At 31.2% G+C, this 22,327-nt stretch overlaps 2 protein-coding genes across 5 annotated transcripts; both read left to right on the forward strand.

Annotated features, from left to right (window-relative positions):
* The first annotated feature begins 1,157 nt into the window (after positions 1–1,157).
* LOC137828736 (uncharacterized) lies at positions 1,158–4,824 on the forward strand. Of its 3 annotated transcripts, none has more exons than XR_011083958.1 (3): positions 1,172–2,032; positions 2,734–3,062; positions 4,259–4,824. XR_011083958.1 is itself a non-coding variant. In XM_068635422.1 (3 exons), the coding sequence occupies exons 1-3, from the start codon at positions 1,360–1,362 to the stop codon at positions 4,262–4,264; spliced, it is 846 nt and encodes a 281-aa protein (XP_068491523.1). In that variant the 5' UTR covers positions 1,189–1,359; the 3' UTR covers positions 4,265–4,824. The 3 variants fall into 3 exon arrangements, 2 of the variants coding, with proteins under 2 accessions (XP_068491524.1, XP_068491523.1); XM_068635422.1 differs by having other exon boundaries at positions 1,189–2,032; positions 2,896–3,062; XM_068635423.1 differs by lacking the exon at positions 2,734–3,062 and having other exon boundaries at positions 1,158–2,032.
* Positions 4,825–6,069: 1,245 nt separating this feature from the next.
* LOC137828737 (mitochondrial zinc maintenance protein 1, mitochondrial) lies at positions 6,070–7,781 on the forward strand. 2 transcript variants are annotated; one of them, XM_068635425.1, is made up of 3 exons: positions 6,072–6,486; positions 7,424–7,516; positions 7,686–7,781. In XM_068635425.1, exons 1-2 carry the CDS (start codon positions 6,243–6,245, stop codon positions 7,498–7,500), a joined length of 321 nt encoding a protein of 106 aa, XP_068491526.1. In that variant the 5' UTR covers positions 6,072–6,242; the 3' UTR covers positions 7,501–7,516; positions 7,686–7,781. The 2 variants fall into 2 exon arrangements, with proteins under 2 accessions (XP_068491527.1, XP_068491526.1); XM_068635426.1 differs by having other exon boundaries at positions 6,070–6,486; positions 7,424–7,781.
* Positions 7,782–22,327: the final 14,546 nt, after the last annotated feature.

The following is a 22,327-nucleotide window of genomic DNA, read 5'->3' on the forward strand; positions in this document are numbered from 1 at the left end:
AAAAAATAAAAAGTTGGGATTAAGGTACTTTGGACCATTTGAAGTCTTGAAGAGGATTGGTTAAGTGGCTTATAGGATGAAGTTACCTGACACAACTAAGATACCCCTTTATTCCATATTTCACTTCTTAAGAAATTTGGAGACACTTGGACTCAACAAACAGTATTTGCCTTTTCCTTTAATGAATTCAGAATGGGGACCTCATTTACAGTTTGTTAAGGTTTTATCTCAGCGTGATGTTATCCAAAAGGAACAACAAGTTTCACAAGTATTGTTCGAATGGGAGTCTATGAAATCCGATGATGCAATATAGGAATCTGTGGAGGATATAAAACAACTATACCCTCATTTCAACCTTGAGGACAAGCTCTTAGGGCAGTTAAGGGCAAAAGGAGGTTGTTGGGGGCAGCTTCAAAGAGAATGTATTATTAAAGGGCTTTGAAGTGTTCAGAAAAACTTTGTTAATTCATTCTCTCAAACTTCTTTTCCTTCTATCCTTCTTCTTCTTTGTGGCCTTCTTTTTTACCCTGTGTTCCAATCTTCTACATGTATGCAATGGAAAATTGATTCTTCGATGCCTGAATATTCTACTCTGACTTTAAAGTTTAGTTGTACTGTGGTTCTTGCTGTAATTGATTTCAACTTCAATTGTTCTTGGTCCCACATTTTCTAATAAACAAGATTCTTGTTGTAATTTTTTGGGTCATTGAATTCTTATGGTTTCAGAATATATATTCTTTCAAATTTTAATAATAATATATATTTTTTTACAAATTTGAATGAGAATACGAAATAATAAAATAACAGCCGTCAAATTTTCAGAAAAATGAAATATGCTTATATTTTTTAGATTGAAATTTGCCTCTATGGAAAAAGTTTAATTTTAATATATTATGTATGTTTACTGGTACAAAAGCAAAATGTAATATCCTACAACTAAACCATCTACTACCAAAATTGAATATAATGAAAATAATTAGTATTACTTTGTTAACAAAGTGTTTGGGATGAGTAAGGAACATAAATGTATTGGGACACAAATGTTTCATTGAAACAATAAAATAGAAAACAACTATGAATGATCGTTTTATTAAATAATGGTAATTTAATAAGAAAAAATGACGTTATGGTACTCTTATTGATAACAGCATTTAGCCGAGTGAATTGGTGTATGTTGTGAAAAAGAAAAAGAAAAAGAAAAAGAGGGTAGTGGAGGTGGTGAGGGGGGACCCAAAAGAGTGTCGTGGATGGAAAATATAATTTGGCGTGAGGTCCGAATCAAAATCCCGCAGAGCAAAGAGTACCCGTGATCTGCTACTTCACACACCACAATTTCACAATTAATCTCGTGTGTCTGTGATGACTCAATCGATGTCGCACAAGCCTCTGGACTCGCGCCACTCCATAGACTCCTGCATGTTGCAGCTCCGCAGCTGGAAACCCTTCAAGCTCCAAGATGGGCCCCACCCCAAACCCTACTACTACAAGCGCCCCTGCCTCTCCGATCGCGCAACCACCTCCTTCTCCCTTGACATCGCCAAACTCACCCTAGCCGACGCCGACGACACCACCACCATCGCTAACAACCCCAACCATCGCGCCACCAATTATCGTCTAGTCGCCCGCAAGAGGCGCCGCCGAGGCTCCCGATCCGTGTCCGGCCGCAGTAGTGACCGGAGCGGCACGCGCCGCTGCTGCTCCGTCGGGGCTTCCGCAGCTTATGGCACCTGCTCCGACTTCCCGGTCGCCATGGGCACCGACTCCAGTGGGGAGCTTTTCGGGAACGGCGACCCGAATTGGTCCTCGGATGTCAGTGAGGCGAAGAATTCGAGAAGGGAGAGAGAGAGGGATGGCGAGAGGGAGAACGTGGGTGTGGGGTTTGGGGTGAGTGGGTGTTCTGAGGCGAATGGGAATGAATCCGGGTATGGGAGTGAACCGGGTTATCGTGGGGATGCTGAGTTTGGATATGGGGATGAGTTTGATGAAGAAGAAGATGATCCCAGATTGTTGTTTTGGGGCGATCAATTTGGAGGTAAAGCTTCTTTCTTTTGAGATCCTTTGCTTGCTATTGCAGTTCTTTTCTGTCTCCTTTGAAACTCTTGAGTGATGTTTGCTGTGTGTATAGTGGGCAACTTCTTGCTTTGCTTTTACCTTTGTTGAATTCTCTAGTAGGTGCTGGTGAATTCGTGTTTAGAATGTTTACAATTAAACGATTGGTTTTCTTTGTCTGGGAGTTCTTTAACAAAGCTTGTTTGGATTAGTATTATTGCTTCAAGAATGAGGTTTCAATTCATTCACAATTCATTATGTGGGTAATGTTGCGCGTAGCAGCGTGCCGCTAAAACGCTGTATCGCGATTTTAGATAGTGGAATAGCAGATGGCGGGACGGCTGTTATACTCAAAATTTATGACATTCATAATTAACGATAAAAAAAGTCATTAGTGTCTTGAACAAAACATACCAATTCAAATAAATATGAAAAAAGCTAATTCAAGTCCTAGATAGCAATCACTTGTCATAGTTCTGTTAGATGTGTCTGTTGTTTTACCTTTGAAAAAAAAAAGCTGTCAATGTTTGGGATATTAATCGACTTCTTATAGCAAATATTGACGGAGTAAATTTTCTTACACCTTAAAATTTAAGAGTTGTTGGGAGTTAAATAAATTTCTAGTACTAAAATTAAATAAATTAATTAGCAGAACATTTACATTGGTCATTTTTTACACCAAAGGAGTGGACATGGAGATTGTGTTCATCCCTGGATGGTTTTTTTGGTACAAGCAAGTGGCCCAAGATGGGTCAGACCCTAGTCCACTCATAATTCATCCCTAACCATGTGTTCCGGAACATGCCATGTGGAGCTGTGCCTCATAGAAAAACATCCTTGAAACAGTTGGCTTTACAAGCAAAGTCAACGGCAGCATAACAAATTTGGCAGTCTTGGAATCCATCAAAATGGCAGCACTGTATCCTGTGAATTACACCAGCTACCATGGGTTTAAATTGTTAACGGAAGAGGCTGCAGAGAAGAGACTAGAGGCTGACGCCAGAGAACATATGGTATGATAATCAGGCTTTGCTGGATTATGTGGACTGAAAGTTTATTTATATGAAAATGAAAGTCAGGACTCAGCAGTAGAACGTTATGATGTTCTCCCTTTGAATGAAGTAAAATTCTGTTCTTACATTGTTATTCCAAACATCTCATTTTTAGTAAAACTTCTCATTTATTCCTGATTTGCCCCCAAACCCTACATAGCCTCCGTGATCATATATTTGGTCTTGGAAGGGTGATGCTTGAATTCCATCATGCCATTTATTTTGGGGGGAGCATTTGATTGGTGAATAAAAAGATAATCTAATCTGCATCCCAACTTATTACAGGACCCTTTCTATTTAAGTTTCAACTTGTTGGGAAAACAGCAGTGACATTCTATTGCCTTCAAATCCTCCTACCCTTTTCAACCATGTAGTATTTCAGTGGGTAGATCTAAAGCATAGTTTGTGTTCCATCTGCAGCCTTTAGAAAAAAGGCCACCAAATTTGTTTTGTGTTTTGAAGATGCTTGGCTAGATGTTTGGAGAGTGTGCTGAGGAACTAACTCTTTGCAAAATTTAAGTTTGAGGACTGGGGGTTGAGGTCTCAATGAATACAAGCTGATGAATTGAACACTACAGTATGGTAATTGTTACCGATGTTTTGACTGAGTTTAGATTAGTCTATATAGTGTGCTGAAAGTGAAATATCATTGAGAGAATATTTCTGGCAAAAGCTATCGACCTTCAGAAAACAGGAAGGATGTTTGAAATGACCTTGCTGTTTTGGCAGTAGCTTTTTAGGTGGAATATCTTGAAGATGTTTCCTAATCACTAGGAAAAGAAAGAATACATTTTCAAGAAATTGTGTTTTTTTTGCATTTGCTTTTTCAACCATTCTTGAAGATTTTTGTGTTGCTGTTCTATATATAGCATGCCATGAGAGTTAAAATGGAACTATGCTTTTTTCTCAGTAGGATTAGAAGCTAAATGCTTCCCTTAATTTTTGTGTTACTGATCCTATGTTGTACGTGACTACTGCGGACACACAAACCAATACGTTATGCAAAAGTTGATAGGATGAAAGGTTCTAATTTGATATTGATTTTGGATTTCATACAAATGTCTTCGAATCATTGTCTATTAAGGCATTTGTTGCATATAAAACTAAGACTCTCTAATTGGTTGTTTCAGAGACTGACTTTATTTTCATTGTTCCAGCTGTAGATTCTAAAAGGGAGATGGTTGGGGAGAACACCTTGCTAGATCAAAAATCTCATCATAGATGCCGTCGCAGGAAGCATGATTGTAGAATGGTTGATGCATTAAGGTGACTATTGCAGAAATCCGTGGACTATTATTGACACGACAGAATTCTCTCTTTCCTTCAATAGCGGACGAACTAGCTTCTTTTGTGCATGAATCCCTGACCAAGTGGTTTTGGTGTTTGTTCTCAGCCGACCTATTTGCCAAGTCAATATCGGATAGGATATTGGCAAGTATGAAAATATGATGATGTATTGATGTGGTATAATCAGCTTCTGTAGATTTTGATTGAAATATGAAGTGATGAACTTTCGGTTATGATTTCTGAGGAGGAAAGTATGTACAAGGATTGAGCTATGGTTATTTGTTTGGGATAGGTACGAGTTTTAATCTGAATCATACAAATTTCATAGAACACAGTTGAAAAAAATATCTTGAATATGTTCTAGCATTTGTTGGCTTTCGTTTGAAAAATGTAAATGAACGAACCTGCTATTGATATTTTTGAGTTTTGATTGCAATTCGATATCGCTGTCAAGCTAATTCCTGTTTAATAGTAGATCAACCGAAGAACTTTGTGCTCATTATTTTCATTACATTTGGAATGTTTTTAATACACTCTGTTTCAATTTTCAGACATTGCAAGGCAACGCTGTAATTTAGTTTTCCGCCTCCATAAGAAGTTGCTTTTGTTTTGGAAAAATAAAATAAAATATTAAGAGTGTCTGTGTAAGTTTTTGAAAATATAATGAACTAACTGATTTTTAGTTGTTTAAAGTAGTATTTTTGAAAAACATAAATTAAACAAACAAAAAAAGTTGTCTTTTTTTATTAATTTCTAAAAATTAAGTTAAAATTATAATATTTTCTTTAAGTTTAAACAAATGGGTCTTAGATATTGTTAACTTCAATTCTTGATTTTACTAAATATTTAATAATAGTTACTAATATGCGCAAATATACATTAGCGGACCTTAGTCATCCTTAATTAAGCTTTTTTATTTTGTACTCACGATGTGTATATCTTAATGTTTTAATAAAGAGATTGGTCGATGACTACAAGGGAATATTACTTCACAGTTTAAAAGTTTTTAAAGCCAGTTTATTAGTTAAATTATGGTCGAATCACATAAAATAATAAAGAAATACTTTAAATTCTATTTTTAATTACTCTAATTTGAATTATATGTGATTTTGATTTCTCAATTTTTTGTTGGAAGTTTAAGTATTTCTAGATAAACACATTTGATTCATGTATCATTTTTGTCATTTTAAAAATTTCAAATTATCACTTTCTACTAAAACAAATTATGTATTGAATTTATTAAACTATTTTACACCTTTTTCTTTACCTAAAATCTTACTAACCAGGATGTTGAATTTTATTTAAATTAAATAATTATTTTCTTCTTTTTTATATCCGAATTTCACATTTAATTATATCCTTTGCACTTTATCAACTTTTCACTAAACTTCAAATTCTTAATGTTGGTAATTATTTCACATTTCAAATTCATAGTAAGTCTTTAAATATTTATATAAAAATAAAAAAATATTTTTAGCTTTATATTTCTATTAACCATATTCAACATCCATATATTATCATATTTATAAAATTGATTCTTATACTTTAAAAATTATATATTTATTTGAAATTTTAAAAATTAATTATGTTTTCTTAAGTTATAAAAATATATTAACTTTTTTTTTTAAGTTAAAAGAACCAAATTTATCTTATATAAAACAGATGTAAAGTTATCGCATTTCACTGGAAATATATCAGCTTAGAGCATATAAAGTGAGAGAGCGATTTTGAGGGTTTGCAAAAAGAAGGAAAATTGATAGGTGGTCATACAAAGTGTGATAGACTGCTACACATCACAAACCAGCGAAACTAAGAACGACGACAGGAAGATAAAGGGAGATCGGAGAGAGAGAGATGGCGAGAATGGAAGTTCTGAGCGCGTACCGCGCGCTTCTGAAAGCGACTCGGAAAACATTTTCCGGCGACACTGTTATGCTGAAGGAATCGGCGGTAGAGTTAAGGAAGAAGTTTGAGGAGAACAGGAACGTGAGCTCCGAGGCAGAGATTCAGAAGCTTCTCGAAGAAGCTGCTGAGGCTTCCGATTTTATCACCAACATGATCGTCCAGGCACAACTCAACACCGATGCCGGAAGTTACGGTATGCTCTCGCCACGTTTCTTCATTTCTTTGGCTTTTCTTTTTCATTCCTCAATCATAAACTTCGTATTGTGCTCTGCGTTTTCTCACGGAAATATATCTATTAGTTATGCTTCAGAGACTCGCATTTCAGTCATTGGAGCTTGCGTTAAGACGTTATAACGATAATGTCCCTTTTCAGTTTATTTATTTAGAAAACTTGGTTTCTGTTCATTGTTTAGTTGAGGATATCATGCTACTAATGACTTGTCGATGACCCTATCCTGCTCCTTTTTCCTCTTGTTTTGGATTTGGACCATGTTTGTACAAACGTGTCTGTGAGCATTTATAGAAAAGAAAATGAGAATATAAAATTAATTGAATTTTATAGAATCTCTTTTCGTTTAACTTCTCAATAAGCGAAAGCTCGAAAGTTGATTTTAACTTACGGTGAAGTTCAATGCATTTGTCTTTTTTATGTTGAAGTTTCTTCAAAATGGATCCTACCTTGAGTTTGTGGCATGCTAATAACTTTGGAATTGCTGATCAATTGGAGAAAGTCATTTCCAATTATGACATTCATTTTTGGGATAGGTTTCCACTGCTACGTTCTACATTTTCCATAGCAATGAAAAATTGCTTTTCATTGCCTACATAAGTCTTGAATTCTGTTAGTGGTGTTTGGAAGAGCATCTTATGTGTTCACGCAATAACTGAATATATGTTATTTGAGGCCGATGGTTATCTCGTCTGGATATTCCAAACATGGTCATTGCAGGCAGGCATTTAAAATGTATAAACGTATTATGCCTGTCTGTCTGCTTAATAAGAGTATTTCTTGGCTTTGCTTTTCATCATTTTTGTTTGTAGCTTTGGAGGAGCTACGAACTTTATTCGATAAAATCCGTATATGAGTACACTAAGTTCTCTTGTCATTTTTTTCAAACTTATTGCCGCAGTGGTGAAGCCGGGTAAAGAGCATGCTGGAGCAACACTTGAACTCCCCTCCGAAGAAATTATTAGGAAATCAGGATAAAGACAAGAGAGAAGAGGTTAGAACATAGTGTTCCCGCTTCTAGTTTTTTTATATAGGATCAATAAATAGTATTGCCAGTAATTTTATGGAAGTGCTTGAAATTTTCTGCTTAGATTCCTTTTAGTGATTGTAGTGTTCTATTTTTTGCTCCTAATCCTTTGTTTCCTTTCAAATCTATCTGGCAGAGTGGACAAATCTGACTGGTAAAAGCATATGATACCATACCCTTCATTTGTCGTATGATTACATAATTTATCCAAATTGTTTGTTGGCCTTTTCAATTTCTCGGTAGCATAATTTCAAATTGATTGATGAAATTGCAGTCCATATGTTAGAACTTAGCTTAGTCAAGTTCAGCGGAGAGCGTCTACTACACAACCAGAGAACGGTAATAGAAAACCCCACAAACATAGACAATACAAGATAAACAATTAAGAGGAAGAAGAAGAAACAATTACACTAAAAAATGAGCGCGGTTCAATTGAAATGTTAACGAACTTCTATCTATGTCCACTAGAGAATTCACTAAACTCAGATTACAACTTCATAATTTCTCTCACACAACAAACTCTCACTCAAGTACAACTAACTCGAAGGTTAGCTTCTATGATGATACAAGAGTCCTATTTATACAGCAGTACGTTGTAAACTAATACACGTGAAAATAGACTTTCATTGTGTTTTGTTTTACACGCCACATGCTACCATAAGATGGACTTGTGCTCACAGCACAGAAAGCTTTAACATTTCATAAACTCACTCAATACTGTAGTGCGTGTGAAGCAAGAGATCAAGCCCATTGGAGAGATTGGGATTTCGGTCAAAAAAGGATCAAGGCCATTGGAGTTGATTAATAGAGTATTTTGGAAGGAATTCAAGTTGCTTATTATTGATGAACCTAGTATTTTACTTTAAATTACAAAAACTAAACCTAGTTAAACCCTGCGTGTGTACCTGTGTTCTAATAGTTGGCTTTTTAATTCAAGTCACACAAATAATAATCAATATACTGTTCCCATTATTTTAAAATTTGTAGAAAAAGGAAAGCATAAAATAGGCCCCGTGCAATTAAGGCTGGATTTTCTGTTACTCAAGTCTTTTTCTTCTTCTCATGACTTCCTTTTCATTAGCATTTTAGCTATCGGGAAGAAGTTAAATTTACCAACTAGACGTTATGTACAAGTAATGGCAATATGACACTGTTGGTAGGTTTTATTTTTTAATACAAGGAAGGACAAGAACATAGTACTTCAAATAATTGATGGCTATGACTTATAAGTACCGCCTTTTTCATAGGTTTTCGTTAGCATGTTGGTGAAATTGATTCTTATAAATGTCTGCTATTTTTTTGTTCTTACCAGAAAAACTGTTTTTGAGTCAAACACTTTTGTGATCTTTTTCAATTTCTTTAAGTTCAAGTCGTGCTATTGCTTGTAAAAAATGGATTGAACAAAACTTCGAAGAAAAATCCCATTTGCAAATTATGATCTAATGTTATAGTCAATAACTGAATAAGCATAAGAATAATTATGATTCTTGTAATTGAGAGTGAGTTGAAATGAGACTTTCTAATGTGGTTGTTACTCAAATTATCTTTTTGTCAATTATGTGATATATCTTATCATATTACCTTATAGTCAAGTACTATATTCGATAGTCAAGTTAGATTTTATTTGTTAGTTATGTGATTAATATGTCAATAATAACTTATTTATATAGTGTTCGAGTTAAAAGATCTAATTTGAGTATCTTGAATGTGAATAAAAGTTTTTCAAGTTCAAAATCCAAGTAGTACGTAAATTAACAACACGGACAATGATGAAAAAGTTTTGAATTACTTTAAAAATCTTAGCGTGATGCTACTTCTAAGTATGTTGACGAGGACTAAAGAGTTTTTTAATAGGATTTTGTGTAGTTGTGTTACTCGAGCTCGGAAAAACTTAGTGCAATGCTATCTAGGAGTATATATAACCTTTTCATCATTCAATGGTACATAACTTTTTTAGCTCGGAAAATGTTATGTAACTTTTTCGGCCACTAAATAATATACAACCTTGTGAAGGCTTTTCTGTGCAATTTTATGTTTTTTATTTATTTATTTATAACATCGTATTATAGCTGTTATGACCAGACGAACTATAATATTTCTGACCTTAAACTGTACATTATTCACACTTCAGTTTCATAATCCATTATATTATTTAAGAATGAATTATCAATTACGCAATGAATTTTGCAGTACTGTTATTTTTTCAATTTAGGGTGAAAATAATAATGTGGGATTTTCATTTTGTTCTCTTTTTCTTGTTTTTATCTCTACCAACCTGAACTGTCTCGGCTACTAATTAAATGATATTTTTTTTATAAAAAATCATAGTAAATATAAAATAAGATATTATCAAGAATTTAATATTAAAAATGATATATATATATATATATATATATATTCAATGTCAAATATTAAGGAAGAAATTTATATAAATGTTAAGTAATTACAGAAAAATAAACAGCTATACCTAATTGAATTTTTTATGACAACTACAATATTTAATTATTTTGTAAATGTTAGAGGAAAGATACTTTGAATATTTGAGTGCATTTGGTGGTATGGAACGTGATAAACTTTTGAAAAAATGATAAGAAAATGTGTAACAAAGGGATAATTTTTCAAATGAAACAAAACTAAAACTGAAAACCAAATAGAAGATAAGTTTTCTGGAGTACTTAATAAATAAAATTTATGTAATTGAACACTTGAAATTGAAAGTTGGACATTTCTGAAAAAAAAAAACCATATAAAAATATTTAAAAAATAAAAATAATTAAATTATTATATAAATAATTTAATTTAATGAAATTGATGTTCACATTTTTTAAAATACAATGCATTATTTAAACGAAAATATAAAAAAAAATGTCTAATTAAGATTATGATAAAATGTATCTTAACTAGAAGAGTCTTCTTTGGACAAGTACAATGGAACCACTGACTTTGATGAACATGGGACATCTATGTGATGTAGGTTAGCCTGTACACCTATGATGATGCGATCCTATGCTAAGTCTTTCTGACCTCCCTTGAAGGACTTGCCTTGAGTTGGTTTGTGCAGTTATCACCCCAGTCGGTGGATTGCTTTGAAATGCTTATTGCAAAATTCGGAACACAATTCACAAAAAGTCATCCCAACCACCTGACGTCAATTGCCAAAGTAAACATCTGGCAGGAAAAGGTTGAATCCATGTGCGCCTTCACAGAGCGTTTTGGAGAATTAACACTTAATATCAGGAATCTCAGCCCTAAAGTGACCATGCATCACATGGTTATCACTCTACGACCAGGACATTCTATTAAAGTTTGTGCAAAAAGATAGCAACAAACTTGGATGAGTTGTGGCAACAAGTGGCTAAGTTTATGCAACTTGAAGAATTAAGGGACTTCTACAACCAGATGAGAGCAAAAACCATGATCGAGGAGAGATCGCATGAAAGAATGGATTATCACCCCTGCTAAGAAAATTGAGAGAGTCGTTGCGGAGATCGAGATTTACTCACTACACACCATTGAACGCGAACAGAGCCAAGATATTGCGAAGAAGCTTCGAATGTTAAATTGATACTTACTCCCTAATTGGTCTCTACACCACCAAACGTTTACCAAACGAAGCAATATCGCTACCAATCGAAATCACAGATGCAACACTGAAGAATGCTTAGCTTTAAAAAACAAGATAGAATAGCTAGTGCAAGTTGGACACTTACGTCATTTTGTGTTAAAGATTGGAGAAAAGGGCTTGAGGATGACCACAGACGAGAGAAGAGAACCATGAAGAGATGTGTCAGCACGTGATCATGAGGAGGCAAGGAGGAGTCGTGAGACAAACCTTCGAGGTGTTATTAACACAATACCTGGTTGGTTTACCGGAGGAGGGACCTTGGCCTCGGCAAGAAAGAGAAACCTTCACACATTGTACAATTTGTTCACGTTGTCACAGGGAGGTCGCGAATCATGCTAGTTATAACTTTCACTAACAACAACTTCCTAGCAGTTAACCTCAATCAGGACGACCTTATGGTCATTACCATTAAGTTAACTAACTTTGTAGTGATGAAGACTTTAGTTGACCAAGAGAGCTAAGTAGATATCTTTCATTTCTCAAACTTGGAATATCAAAGGACGAGATAAAGTCATATGATGAGCAAAATTGTCGATTTCTCAGGAAAGCGTGTGGATACCAGTGGGTATATAGATTTATACACGAAGATTGGAGAGGGGAGTCGAAAGTGCAGTATGATCAAAGTCAAGTACTTGATAGTAGATGCCAATGTGTCTTATAACATCCTCCTAAAGAGACCTTCCTTAACCACATTCAACATCATAGTGTTTATTTCGCACTTGGCGATGAAGTTCCGTCAAAACTCAGGGAGATTGCAACCATCCATGTGGATCAACAAACAAAAAGAGAATGTTACTTAGCGAGTTTGAAGATAACTTCTCTAATGATATAGAGGCCACCCCGTGCATAGGGAGAAAGGAACATGGTAGCTACGGTGGACTTAGATCCACGAATAAGCAAGGACGAGAGGATGGAACCACGAGAAGAGAAAAGTATGTGGCAAATGGGTGATGAACAACATAATACTAGACTATGGGGAAATTTAACCGAAGAGCAAGTTCGAGCGTTGACAGTTGTACTCACGCAAAATCGAGATCTTTTTGCATGGACAGTAATTAACATGTCGAGGATTAACCCGTGTGCAATTTCGCAAAATTTGTCGATATATAGAGAAACACGACCTTTGTCTCAGAAAAAACAACTAGGTGAAGAAAGGAGGATCGCAACATATAGGAAACACAAAATCTTCTGAAAGCCGAATTCATTCAAAAAGTTTGATACACAACATGGTGCATCAGTAGAAAAGAAATGGGCAATGGTGATGTGTACAGATTATATGGACCTCAACAAGGCCTACCTCACATTGTCGAGTATAAACCAACTTGTTGACGACAAGATGCTGAGCTTTTTAGATGCTTATTCAGGATATAACCAGATTGTGATTTATCATCCCAACAAGGAGAAAATTGCTTTTATCACTAAAATGACCAGTTATTGTTATGCAGTCATGCCTTTCGACTTGAAAAGCACGAGTGTCACGTAGCAAATACTCATGGATAAAATCTTTAGTGAAAAGATAGGCAAAAATATGGAGGTGTATACCGATGATAGGGTGGTGAAGTCGACGATGATGCATCTGATCTCACTTAGATCTTTCCTCATATTAGACAATACAATATGTCCTTGAACCCGAGAAGTGCGTTTTTTGTGTCAAAGGAGGAAAAATCTTGGGGTTTAAGCTTACACACAGAGGAATTAGGACAAGCCCTAACAAATGTCAGGCTTTGTAGAGCTTAAGGAGCCTCCAAAATATTAAATAGGTGTAAAGGTTAGTCAGAAGCTCATTTCAATTTCATGGTTCCTCCCAACGCTCTTCGAAACACGAAACTTATTTTGAAACTAATGAAGAAGGGGAAATTGTTCAAGAGGAACAACAAGTGTGAATAGTCATTTGTTGCGTTGAATTCTTTCCTTTCCAGTCCATTGATACTCACTAAACTGACCCTGAGAAAATAGTTAATTTTGTACTTTGCCATCTCAGAAGAAGTGGTATGTGTCGCCTTTATTCAGGAGATCTTGGAAAAGAAAGCAGTCTACTTTGTTAGTTGCGTATCACAAGACACGAAGACGAGGTATAAACTAATTGAAAAAAAAATCCCTAGCATTAGTCCATGTGGCTAGGTGACTTCGACTGTATTTCAAAAGCCACCAAATTGTGGTTAGGATGAATTGTTCGATATTCTCCAAAAACTAGAGTTTTTCGGGAGAATGGTTACATGGTCTATTTGAGTTTTCAGAATTTGGTCATTAGATACAAGCCGAGAGGACCAATCAAAGCATAATGTTTGACATATTTTGCATCTTAACTTCTAGATAAGACAACTTGAGCAGTCAATGTTTTGATGTTGTACATGGATGGATCCTCCAACTAGAAGGGGAGCGGAGCCAGGATTTTGATGGAATGACTAGATAACTTGAAAGTTGAGCAGACTCTATGCTTTGATTTCAAGATGTTGAATAACTAGGTTGAGTACAAGGTGTTAATCGAGGGCTTAATGTCAGCAAAAGACATTGGGGCAACTAGAATCTTACTCGCAATTAACAGTAGGCCATATGAATGGCCAATTTCAAGTAAAAGACCCCATCTTCTTGGAATACTATCACTGATTGGCTTATATCTTTGCCAGCTTCGGAGATGCAAAGGTAGAGCACATACTGTGAGATAAGAATTCTTGAGCCGACGAACTGCCAAAACTAGCAAGCGCTAAGGGGAAGTGTCACCACAAAACCATCATACATCAGATGGTGACAAAACAAACAATAGGGGATGACGAGTGTATGAGCATAAACACAACCAATGGATACTAAATGTAGCCGATTAAAGCATACATTTTAGATCAAGACACGAAAAAGACATCCAGAGAAAGGGTTTGCAAAGAAGGCAATGTGGTTCACGATCACAGGGAACGACCTTTACAAGATAAGAGATTTGATACCACTTTTAAAATGTGTGAGAAAGGAGTAAGTCGAGTACATCATTAACTAACTCTACAATGGCATATGTGGTCTCCACTTTGGATATAGAACAATGGTTTCCTGAATCCTTAAGGTCGGATACTACTGATCGACGCTCTAAGAAGATTGTGCACTCTTTGTCAGGAGGAGATACTTAAGATGTGAATAACATGGCAATTTAAAACACCTACTACCTTACTAGTTGCAAGTTATCAGTGCACCCTAGCCATTTGTGTTATGGGGTATGAACATTGTAGCCCTTTCCCACCTAGTCGAGGACAAAATAAGTTTTTGTTAGTTGTCGTTGACTATTTCACCAAATGGATAAAAGTCGAATCACTCATCAAAATCTGAGTCCTGCAGGTACAAATTTTTTCCTAGAAAAACATAATATGTTAATTTGACATACCTCACACAATCATCATTAACAATGGAAAGCAGTTCCCAAGAAGAAACTTGTCAACTCATACATCGACTTAGGAATTAATTACACCATCAATTCGTCAAGATCACGAGTTTTTTATACGTTTTTTTCTTACATATAACTTTAATATGTTTAAAATAAGTAAAAAAAAAATTATTTTTTATGTTTAAAATTAAAAACAAATATTTGTAATTTATAGTAAGTATTTAAAAATAATAATTGATAGTTTCAAGTAATACAAATTAATGATTTAATATAATTTTAAAATGTGATATTTCAAAACAAATTCTTAAACTTTATAAAAATAAATTATATATTTTTATTTTTTAAATAAATATTAAAGATTAAAAATAATTATATGAAATTTACAATATTATAAGAATGAAAAAATATAAACCAAATTCAAACTGTCCTTTATTTTTTCATTCTTATTTCCATCTTTTAATAGAGATAATAAATTTATATTTTGGAGGTTTCTTTACTTGGATGAGTCAAAGTCAAACCCATGTTAAACTTCATAGTTGCATCCTACAATTACGGATCACATTTCACATTTCATTTCTAAAGAACCCTCCAAAGTGTTGGGTTAGGGCTTAGTACGAGATTCAGATGAGTTTCTTTTGCCTTTCCTCTATTTGAATATTTAAGGCTAATTGTAGAATTTTTTAATTTCATTTAATTAAGATTCAACTTAGTTTATTAACCCATAATATAGTAATTCTAATGTTATATGTGTCAATTTTTTAAATTTAAAATTGTATAATCACAATTGAGATATATTTTATGATATTTATTTATTTATTTATTTTAAATAATAACACACAATAACTAGTTTCTTTTAGGAAAACTAGTTCCATTTGTAGTAAAGTTTTAGAATCTAATTTTACTAAAATGGTATTTGAAGATAAAGGTTTTATTTGAGTTTATATTTTAAAAAAATATTTTTTTTTAGATTTCAAGTTTTAAAATATATTCATCGGTGCATAAAAGAATAAACAGATAATTTAAAAATAAATATTTAATAGGTAATGGAGCGATAATGAGAGGCATTATTTTTAGACATGAGAAATAATTAGTGTTTTATGTTATTTAAAATTTAAATGTATGAAAGTTTTTGTGGAGTTAAGTGATGAAGATTGTTAATGAAGCATATTCCTGAAAAAGTGTATGAAAAGGAGTTTAAATAAAACGTGGGAGTGGTAGCATCACCAGATACCACCTTTCCCGGATCATACCATCAAACACATAAATGGACCACCTCGTCTTATTTATTACCAAGCTTCACTTCATTATTAATAATGCCTCCTAATATTTTTTATATTTTAATCCTAGTAAACATTTCATTTATTTTATAATTTAGATTTCACCATGATACACTTAATTAAGTTTTTATTTTTTTACAAATTTAAGATATTTTTAATTGAATTTATATTTATTTTATTTAGTTTGATTGAGTACTTAAATTTTTATATATTTTTAGTTAGATCTGTTCAAATTTTCTCTTAATTGATGAAGTAATTGTCATTTTACTTATTTGTTTTCATATATTCAAATATATGAAGTTATGTGGTTAATATAAAATAGTTAATGTAAATAACAAATAATTTGTATTTTTTATTAAAAATACATAGTTATTTATAGTTTATCTTAATAAAAAATTATTGAGTTTATTAGGTTATCTGCTATCGAGTCACTGTCGAATCACCCATTATATATAGTCTCACACAAGTTTGATAGTTTCAATGTGAGAGAAATGTGTTGAATATCCCACATAAGCTAGAGATAAAGACATCTCATCTCACAATATATAAGTAGATGCAAATCTCACATTATAAAATGATTTGATAAGGTTAAAATTCTTGTTATTTAACATATTTTTAATAAAAATAATAATATTTACTTATCATAATAAAACATCACCACACTTGAAGACAAAGTAAACAAGATGATGAACTAAAGAAAATATAAAAATGAAGAAATTAATAAATAAAAAAATTAAAAAAAAATTAATAAAGAGTCCTTAAAAATGAAGCTATATTTATTGAATATTTGTTTGTTAGTTGCGATTCCGTGCAATGATGGAACAGGGTGGCGTAGGAAGAGTACAAAAAAAGTCGCACTTTTTGAGCACCAAATTCACATTCTGGTGTTAATATGAAATGCAGGTCAACAACAAACAATAACATGAACTTTGCTTAGGAACCATCTTTATCATGCAATCAGTGTAATCAAACTACCTTATTTTCTCCCACCATTCCCAATACCTTTGCTTCAAGTTAAATAATATTATTTTATCAAAATATATAATTAGGATAAATTATACACTCTTTCTATCAACACAATTATTTACAAAATATTCTATTATGAACGAGTGAAATTAAAAGAAATAGTATTAATATATGTGTAATTGCAAGACTAGTAAATTTAGTCAAATACACATTTTAAGATCCAAAACTTAAGATAAATATTTAATTTAATCACTCTTACATGGCATATATTTTTTAGGTCTTTACCATTTTTATTTATTTTAATTTTGGATGAACTTATTTTAATATATGGTTTAAAATTAATAAAATAAACTATTTCCACCATACTTCCTCCTTGAAAATGTGTTAAATATCCAAAACGAGAAACTCGAATACACAATTATATTAAGAGCAAACTTTATAATATTAGTAATTTTAAATCTTAAGAATTTTTAAAAGACTAGAAAAAAATGTTTTTAGTATTTATGCATTTATTCAAATGCGATTGTCATTTCATAGGGGTTTAACTCTTAAATATATGTGAATTTAATTTTTTATTAGAACATGATCAATTCTGTAAAAAAATAATGACTGCATTTATTTATTTTTATTCAAGGACCAGATTTACTAAAGATAACTATTTCACATAAAATTTATAATACTTATATGTTTTTGTCCACTGTTGACACTTTTATTAATTAATTATTAATTTAAATATGTTGATATACTATTGTAATTTGTTTTCACAAAAAGTTGCAATAATAACTAAATTAGATATCATTTGAGAAACTAAAAAAAAATGATTTCTAAATTAGTTTCTATTATTGTTACATAATTTATAAATTGGTATCTAATTAACTACTAAGGTTTTAATTACCAATAATTTAGATCCTACCTTTGGTAGCAAAAACTTTGATTTCTAATTATATAACAATTTAGAGACCATTTAACAATAATATAAATTAATTTAGAAACAACAAGTTTATTTAGTCCCTAAAATGGTCTCTAATTTAGTCACTATAGCAACTAATTATTTTGTCTCTAACATTTGTTTCCATTTCATGATTTTCTAGTAGTGTATGTAAAAGTATATATAACACTAAAAAAATATTAAATAAAAATTATTTTTTAAAAATAATAATTAATTATTATATTAATTAAATTAAATATTATTTTAAAAAAACTAAACAAATTATTAATATCTAAAATAATTTTTATTATTAATAAATAATTTTTAAATTTATATTTAATTAGTTACCAACAAATTAGATTTTAAAGTTGATATATAAAATGTTCAAACTAATTAGATACTAATTTAAAAATTATTTATTAATAATAAAAATTACTTTAAATATCAATAATTTTTTTAATTTTTAAAATAATATCTAATTTAATTATTTTTTATATCTAAAATTAATTTGTATTTCATAATTTTTAAAAGTGTAAGTTATATTTATCACATTTTTATATTTGTTATATATTATATTGTTATTGTTTTGATCTTTTATTAACTTAACTATCTGAGAAAAAAAATTGTAGGTAAATTTTCATCCAGTGTTCAAATATTACCTACTAAGACTTATTCTAAAGGAGTCCACAACTCAATAAAAATGTTGTACCCTTTTAAATAGTTCATTCAAATACTTCACATTTCGATAAGAGCCTAATACTAACTCTAAGAACCTTTTTTTTTTTTTAGAAAGGGTGATTTTAAAAAGATAAATGTCAAAAATATAAGTTATGTTTAAGAATATAAATTAGAATTTTTAAATCTCAAAATCTCTCTAAAGTCTTTCCTTTATGCTATCTCTATCTTCTTTAATTTTTTGAAGTCGATTATTATCATTTTTTTAGTATATCTAATTAGTCTGAGGGTGACTTCATTTAAACCAATCCTATCTAATGAGAATGACTTTGATTTTGGACTAAGTTTCTTATTTACTCTAGATTTTGTCTACTTTTTTTTCTATTTAGTTTTCTTCATGAATAAGTATAAGAGGATTTCACATGTTGATCCATTAAGAATGTTTTCTCTAGTACTTTATTTGGTTAGGTGGTGTAACTTGGAGTTTCTAAAGATTTAAAACATTGTAATACTAAAATATCATTAAATAAAAAATAATTAATTGATATATTAACTAAATTAGATATGGTTAGATACTTAAAAAAAATTATTAATATTTAAATTAGTTTTTATTATTGATAAATGATTTTTAAATTTATATATAATTAACTATCAATTATTTAGATTCTAAAGTTGATAGATAAAATCTTGATAACTAATTAGATATTTAGAAATTATTTATCAATAATAGAAACTAATTTAGATATTAATAATTTTTTTAGTCTTTACAATAATATCTAATTTAGTCAATATAATAATTAATTATTTTTTATCTCTAAATTTATTTTTATTTAATGATTTTTTTGTGTTTATAATTTTACTTTCGGTTGGAGTTCTTGTTGCTCGGTGAGCAAACAACAACCAAGTAAAGAAACTTAAATTGTACTAAAAAAATTGTTTGAAATTTCGTATAGTGATTTAAACTTTTACGATGTTAGATAACAAATTATTGATTTTCGAGTTTGAATTCCAATTATGGGACTTTGTTGTTTTTTGTTGAATTTAAGTGTTGATAAACTATATTTTTTTATTTAAACATAAAATTGTGAGTTCAATTGCAATAATAAGTGTAGTTGGGTGTTTAAAACATGTTAGAATGAATATGGATAGTTGAATGAGACTTTAAAAATTGATAGAAAAATTGCATAATCTTGTTATCATGAATATATATATATATATATATATATATATATATATATTATCGTTTGAATGTTGGGTTTTAAGCGGTACTGAAGTAGTGACCTTTATTATAGGTGTTGTGCACCTAGTGCTAACCGAGACAAAAAAATCAATAAAAGAAATAGTACAATATTTATTGCTTATGACATCAATATGAAACTTAGCACAAAGAACACGTAATATAAAAATGAATAATTGTCTTATATATTACGTAATAAACATTTTTCAACTTTTATGCAATAAGCATTATCTACCCTTATATAGAGTTAGAAAACAATTACATGTAAGTTAGATGTATATAATGATAACTGACTAATATAACATAGTGAGTGAAAGATTATTAGTTCACTAGACGATGTAAGATATGATATTTAAATGACCTACTATTAGATGATGTCTACAATTGTTAGACAATGTTTACGACTATTAAACATTACATCTTAAAAATAGTTTGACACTCTAAGATCTACAATGAGTGTATAACAATATCGCTCAAGCATCCATCTACTCGTTCAAGCAATAAAGCTCCTTACTCAAGTTATGACTTGAAATTTGAGTAAAAAAGAGATGTTAAATTAATTTTCTTGATTTTGGAAATCTCGTCACTCAAATGATGAAAATGCATAGTTTGTAAATGGATTACGTAACTTAGTAGTGTGTTGCTTAAGTTAGGTTGCCAAAGTGACACTATGACGCTTGAGTGATAAAGAGTTAATATTGATTATTTCTGCATTGAAAGCTTGGACACTCAAAATGTTTGTTGATCACTCAAGTGTGAAAAAGGTCAAATCAACTCTCACCTCAATTGAAATATCACTCAAGAGTTAAAAGGACAATAAAATTACATGTTATATCACTTAAACGAGAGGAAATTCACTCAAGTTAATTACATGAGTTATCATTCAAGTGACACAATCATAACTCAAACGACATTCCTCTAATAGTTTATAAATCAATTTTAAAATTAATTATCTTTGAGTGTTTGTTTGACTCGAGTATGTGTTGTGTTATCTCTTATATACATGTTGTATTTTGATTTTTAAAAATGGTTGTGTAGTCATAAAGTGTGACTGATTAATATATTATTGTATAAATGAGGTACTGAGATTAAATATATGATGATGTTGGTAAGTAGTAACATATTACTATTTTGTTATAAGTATATATACATATGTTATGAAGATAGCATTGAGTTGTTGATATGTAATGTAAATATTAAGTTAGGAATTTGATCAGATATCCATGTTCTAATAATACACCAAGTTAGATAGGTACGTGTATATGTGGGTGAGTGCTGAAGAAATTTTTTGGCATTAAGTTGAAGGTGAAAAGTCATTGATACTTAATGAAATCTGTAAAAAGTTACAATTTCACAAGATGTTACAAACTATAATACATACAGAAAAGCCTAGATTATAAGGACATAGAAAATAATTTTAGAGTAGAAATGATTAATTAAAATGACACATAAATATTTTATTATTAAAGTGAAAATTGTATATAAATAGAAAAATTAGTTATTCAAGTTTCATTTTAATATGATCACCATCTCTCTAAAAACTATTCTTTTCTCCTCCTCTGCCTTTTCTTTAAGATTCCAATCACCTCCTTCATCAGACATCAGATTGACGATATGAGGCTACCTTTGCACTCCTGGCAGTGAGTAGACTAAAATTGTCTTATCATAATTTTTATTAAAGTAAGTTCAATTTTGCTTCTTTTTTCTTAGTCAATTTTAATTTTTCTATTTACTTGGATTGAAGTTCGTTGCATGCGGTACCTGAGACTTTAGAATGAGTTTGTGTTAGTTCATAATCCTAATGATATGTTTGGATCAATGATTATGACTTTGTGCTTAAGCTATTTTCGCTTAAGCAAGAGATTTTTGGTTAAGCGAAAGATCCTCACTCAAACTAGATTAGGATAATAAAATTCACCTTGCTTTGGGTCCATTTTCACTCAAGCAAGAAGACTCTCGCTCAAGCGAAAATAGGATGGAAATTTGGGTTGCTCTTAGATCCATTTTCGCTCAAGCGAGGGGATTCTCGCTCTAGCGAAAATAGCACTGGAATTGAGCTTGCTCCCAACCTCATTTTCACTTAAGCGAGGCCAAATTTTGCTCAAGCTAAAAAATAATCAACTTTGAAATTTGCTTCAAAAATATTGTTTTATAATTTTTTATTATTTTAATTAAATTTTATGTATATATATATATGTGTGTATGTAATTGAAAATCAATTAGTTATGTGTTTATGTGATTTTCTTGGGATGTATAGATTGTTTAAAATTCTAAACTTTGATGTGATTAAATGATGGACTTATGTGTGATTTGCAATATGATTTATGTGAAAGTGTGATCAAAACATAGTATTTTCAGGAAAAGAAATACCGTGTTGAAATTGTTGATGGTTATTTTTGTGGCAAGTGTATTGAGTCATAAGTAATAATTTGTTCCTAAAGACATATATCGAACCCACAAGGAACAATTATTTGAAATCCTAATAGTAACATTCACTAAGTATAAGAATATGTACAATAATTTGATTTTAGTTAATATTGATAATAGTTTGTATGAAAAATAAATGAAAGCAAAGTAAAGAGTTGTTAATTCAATTGAGAAAATTAGGATTGGGGTTCATCATTCTTACTTTTTTATTTATTTTGAAAAGCATAGTAATATTCTATCCTTTGATTGATATTGATGTCCATATAAAAGTCATTTATA

This window comes from Phaseolus vulgaris, chromosome 7, assembly GCF_000499845.2.
Source record: "Phaseolus vulgaris cultivar G19833 chromosome 7, P. vulgaris v2.0, whole genome shotgun sequence".
Lineage (NCBI taxonomy): Eukaryota > Viridiplantae > Streptophyta > Magnoliopsida > Fabales > Fabaceae > Phaseolus > Phaseolus vulgaris.

Coding starts and splice junctions, on each gene's coding strand:
- LOC137828736 (XM_068635422.1), top strand. CDS start 1,360: ATGACTCAATCGATGTCGCACAAGCCTCTGGACTCGCGCCACTCCATA. Junction 2,033..2,895: donor TTGGGGCGATCAATTTGGAG/GTAAAGCTTCTT, acceptor TCCTTGAAACAG/TTGGCTTTACAAGCAAAGTC.
- LOC137828737 (XM_068635426.1), top strand. CDS start 6,243: ATGGCGAGAATGGAAGTTCTGAGCGCGTACCGCGCGCTTCTGAAAGCG. Junction 6,487..7,423: donor CACCGATGCCGGAAGTTACG/GTATGCTCTCGC, acceptor TTATTGCCGCAG/TGGTGAAGCCGGGTAAAGAG.